Source organism: Chaetura pelagica, unplaced genomic scaffold (genome assembly GCF_000747805.2).
Source record: "Chaetura pelagica isolate M959 unplaced genomic scaffold, ChaPel_1.0 scaffold234, whole genome shotgun sequence".
Taxonomy (NCBI): Eukaryota; Metazoa; Chordata; class Aves; order Apodiformes; family Apodidae; genus Chaetura; species Chaetura pelagica.
The window spans coordinates 587,829-591,547 of record NW_009952967.1 but is presented as its reverse complement, the minus strand read 5'-3'; the positions used below and the strand labels follow the sequence as shown (position 1 = coordinate 591,547).

The 3,719-nt window shown below is 55.6% G+C and overlaps 1 protein-coding gene across 1 annotated transcript in view; it reads right to left on the bottom strand.

The window, feature by feature from the left end:
* Positions 1-462: 462 nt before the first annotated feature.
* The window catches only part of NECAP2 (NECAP endocytosis associated 2), a 6,696-nt gene continuing 3,439 nt past the window's right edge, over positions 463-3,719 (bottom strand). Inside the window, exons 2-8 of the mRNA XM_009995782.1 lie at positions 3,130-3,221; positions 2,921-3,025; positions 2,060-2,141; positions 1,477-1,585; positions 956-1,133; positions 735-813; positions 463-511 (exon numbers count right to left, since the gene is read on the bottom strand). Coding sequence (XP_009994084.1) covers positions 463-511; positions 735-813; positions 956-1,133; positions 1,477-1,585; positions 2,060-2,141; positions 2,921-3,025; positions 3,130-3,221 — 694 coding nt within the window. The remainder of the gene's footprint in view (positions 512-734; positions 814-955; positions 1,134-1,476; positions 1,586-2,059; positions 2,142-2,920; positions 3,026-3,129; positions 3,222-3,719) is intronic.

The following is a 3,719-nucleotide window of genomic DNA, read 5'->3' as shown; positions in this document are numbered from 1 at the left end:
TGCTGGTCTGGATTTAGCAGGGGTGGTGTCTCCAGGTGGATCCTGAGGGATTTATCCAGCCCAAATATTCCAGGAGAAAGCAGAGAAGTCTCCCAGGAACCTTTCTCAAAAAACCTTTAGTGAAAATGACCTTGAACTGGGGGCAACATTGGGAGGGAGAATCCTGCTGGGAGCACCAGTTCCCCCCCTGGTTATTAAGGAAAGGGGAGGAAGTTGAGGGTTTTGTTGGGGTTTATTTTGCAGGAAGGAGAAGCCTCCAAGGTTTCCTGTGATCCAGGTGGAAAATAACACACCCCTGAGGTGGAAGGTGCTGGTGTGGAGTGTTTTAAGGCATGTGTTTGTTGCTTTCTGATACTTATTGAAGCATTTTGATGCTGGGAAGGGGGGATTTAAGGGCAGGAACAGGGTGTCCTGAAGCTCCTGCTTTGGTCCTGAAGAAATTGTGATGATCCCAACATGGGCTCAGAACTGAACCCAGCCTGAGTTTGTCTGAGGCTGGTTAGAAGCTGACCTGGAGAGAGAAAAAAAAAGGGAAATCAAAAGCTTTTAGACCCTGAAAGGGCTGTGGGCAGGCAGGGCAGCCTAAGAGGGGTCCCTCTGGGGTCCCCCCAAAAGCTCCTCCCCCTGCCGCGAGCAGCGGGGGCAGCACCCACGCTGAACTCCGGGATCTGCCAACACGTGGCTTACAAATCCCAGAGGGATTTGTCCCTCCCACGCTGCCCACACTGCCTCACCCTGGAGCTTGGGCAAAATCTCCCCAGAGGTCGGTGGAGGGAGGAGCAGCAGGAGGCTGGGGCCAGGCCAGGAGGGAGTCTGTCAGCACCCAGGAAAGCCGGGAAGAGAGAAAACAAACATCAGGAGTTATTTCCAGGCCTTAATTCCCAATATTTTCCCAACTTGGAGGGACAAAAGGAACTCTAAAGAGCTTTGCAGTGGTGGCTGTGTGAGCACTGACCTGTGATGGGGGTGCCTGGCAGCCGCGTGGGCGCCGGGAGCGAAGCCGGTCGCTCTCCTGGGGGACAACCTGGAGTGGAAGATTTTCCTCCAGGAGGTGGTGGGAGCAAAGTCAGGCCCCCAAGGCTGGTGGGACGTGGCCTGGTGTTCCCTGTTGCTCCTTCCTTCTTCTTCATATTCTGAAAGAAGAGAGGGGAAATTTGGGTGGGTATCGGGTTTAAATCCAGAGCCAGAGAGTGATTCCCCTCAGCTGCGGGGGAGGAGGCAGCAGCACAGGGACCTTCTGTGGCTGGAGGTGCAAGAAGGGTCAAACCACCCCCAAAAAAGGGTATTTTTCTCCCTGAAAATCCCACAGACTTGGATCTGTAACCTGGAACCCACACAACCCCTCTGCAACTCATCACATGTGGTTTTATCATGAAGGTCTCTCCCTGCTCCAGGCACAGGGATTTCAGGGAAGAAGCTGCTGTTCCCTTCCCAAGGACAAGGCTGGGAGTGGATTTAGCTGGAAAAGCTCCTTACTGCAATGTTGAGTTTGATGGTTTGTCCCTCCTTGAAGCCCAGATCCAGTTTGAGTCCTTGCTCAGGGTTCTCAGCCTGCCTGGCCAGCTCACCCTGCTGCCTCACCCACCTGCAGGGGTGACAGGAGCAGAACAGGAGAGACATCAACCCCCATTCCCAGGCTCTCCCAGAGGAATCCTGCCCAAGATCATCCCCTCAGCCTGGCAGCTGATCTTTAAAAGCCCTGGATGTTATCCAAGATCTCACCTGCACAGATCCTCCATCCCACCCCAAAGATACCCAACAGAAGCTGCAGCAGCATCCCAGCCCCCCTCCAGGTGCAACCCTTACCAGTGACACGGGAAAGATGAAAAGGAATTTGGAATTTTGCCCAATTTTGGACTGGGAAGGGCAGTTGGGGGCCTTACTGGGAAATGCCTGAGAGAGGGAGAGCTGCCTGCAGGAGGGTCCTGCAGAGGAACAGGTGGTTCCTCCTCTTCACATCCTGCTCAAGCAGGATGGGGGCTCAGGGCTTCCTACCCTTTTCTGGAAAAAACCCACCCTTTTCTGGAAAAACAAGTCAAGCCAAGAAGCACAAACTCACTTAAAATGGTCTTGAAGAGCCACGTTGAAGTCAAACGCGTCCCCTCGGTCCACGAAACCAACGCCAATGAAAGCCCGACGGCCTGGGAGGGAGGAGGGGAGGGAGGGGTTATCCTGCCCCCTCACCTGCCACCTCCTCCAGCAGGAGCTGGGACTCCCAGGAATAAGATGTGGGGCTGGAGATCTGGAGCTTGTTGGGTGACTTAGGGAAACCAGGCTTTACATTCCTGGGAGTCAGAGCAGGGGATGGGAGCACAGCAACCACCCTGCACTGAGCAGCTCCATCACAGGTCATGGGAGGGTTTGGGTTGGGAGGGAACTTAAAGACCATCCAGTCCCAACCCCCTGCATGGGCAGAGACACCTCCCACCAGCCCAGGTTGCTCCAAGCCCCATCCAACCTGCCCTTCAACACTGCCAGGGATGGGGCAGCCACAGCTTCCCTGGGCAGCCTGGGCCAGGCTCTCACCACCCTCACACCAAAGACTTCCCTCCTCATGTCTCACCTCAATCTCCCCTCTTCCAGTTGTCATCCATTCCCCCTTGTCCTCTCATTCCCTGCCCTTGTCCCAAGTCCCTCCCCAGCTTTCCTGGAGCCCCTTCAGGCACTGGAAGCTGCTCTAAGGTCTCCCTGGAGCCTTCTCTTCTCCAGGCTGAACACCCCAACTCTCCCAGCCTGGCTCCAGGTGCTTCAGGGAGATAAACCCTTTGAATGAAACTTTTTATTCCTGGTGAAGGACAGAGAATGAATGAGCAAGGTAACTTGTCCCTTTACCACCCTAGACTGGGAATATTTAACCCCTGGGAGAGGAATCCTTCCCAAATAAGAGGAGGGAGGGCTCTGAGCCTTCCTGAAGAGGTACCATTCCCATCTTCAATCCGGATGACAAAGTATCTGCTGGAATCTGTCACACTCTCCACAGCAATCCCAGGGAACTGCTCCACTGGTGCCTGGGCAAAAAGTTCTCCTGAAAAAAGGAGGAATGGGAGTGGGTCAACAGCAGGATGTGGTGTCTGTGCCATCTTTCTCTCCAGGAAAGGACAGGGAGCTGTTGCCTTCCTTCCTCCTCACCCGAGGTCTTGTCCTCCAGCTTAATGAAGGCCACCTTGCCCTTGGCCGTGATCCGCAGCCTCCCGCTCGGGCCCCCCTGCCACTCTGCAGCTCTGGAGAGAGAGGAGATGGTGACTGACACCTGAGGGGCCTCTCACGTCCCAGGCAACACCAGTGACCTATTTTAATGCCTCCATAATGAGCTGCAGAGCTTATCTGCTCTGCTCTCTTCATTAATGCTACTGAGCAGGAGACCCTGCTCACCCCTGCACTGGCTGGGGAAGGAAGGGGATTCATCACGAGGCTGCTTGTTTCACCCCAAACCAGCTGCCCCCCCCGCAAAAACAGCAGTCAGGTCCCAGCAGGGATTGGGCAAGACTCGCACAAGAGGTTTCATTTCCCTTTCTGCAGGATCTCCAGCTCAAAAGCAGCTTCTGGAGGGCGCTGAGCTGTGTCAGCCCAGCCTGGCCCTGCCGGGCTGAGGAGCGACAGGAAGGGAGGCCCGAGACACACGGGGGCTGGAGAAGCCCCACTGGGGGGCAGAAATATCTCCTGAGGGGCAGGTCTTGATGCCCCACAGCGAGGGGCAGGTCCCATCCACCTGTCGGGGG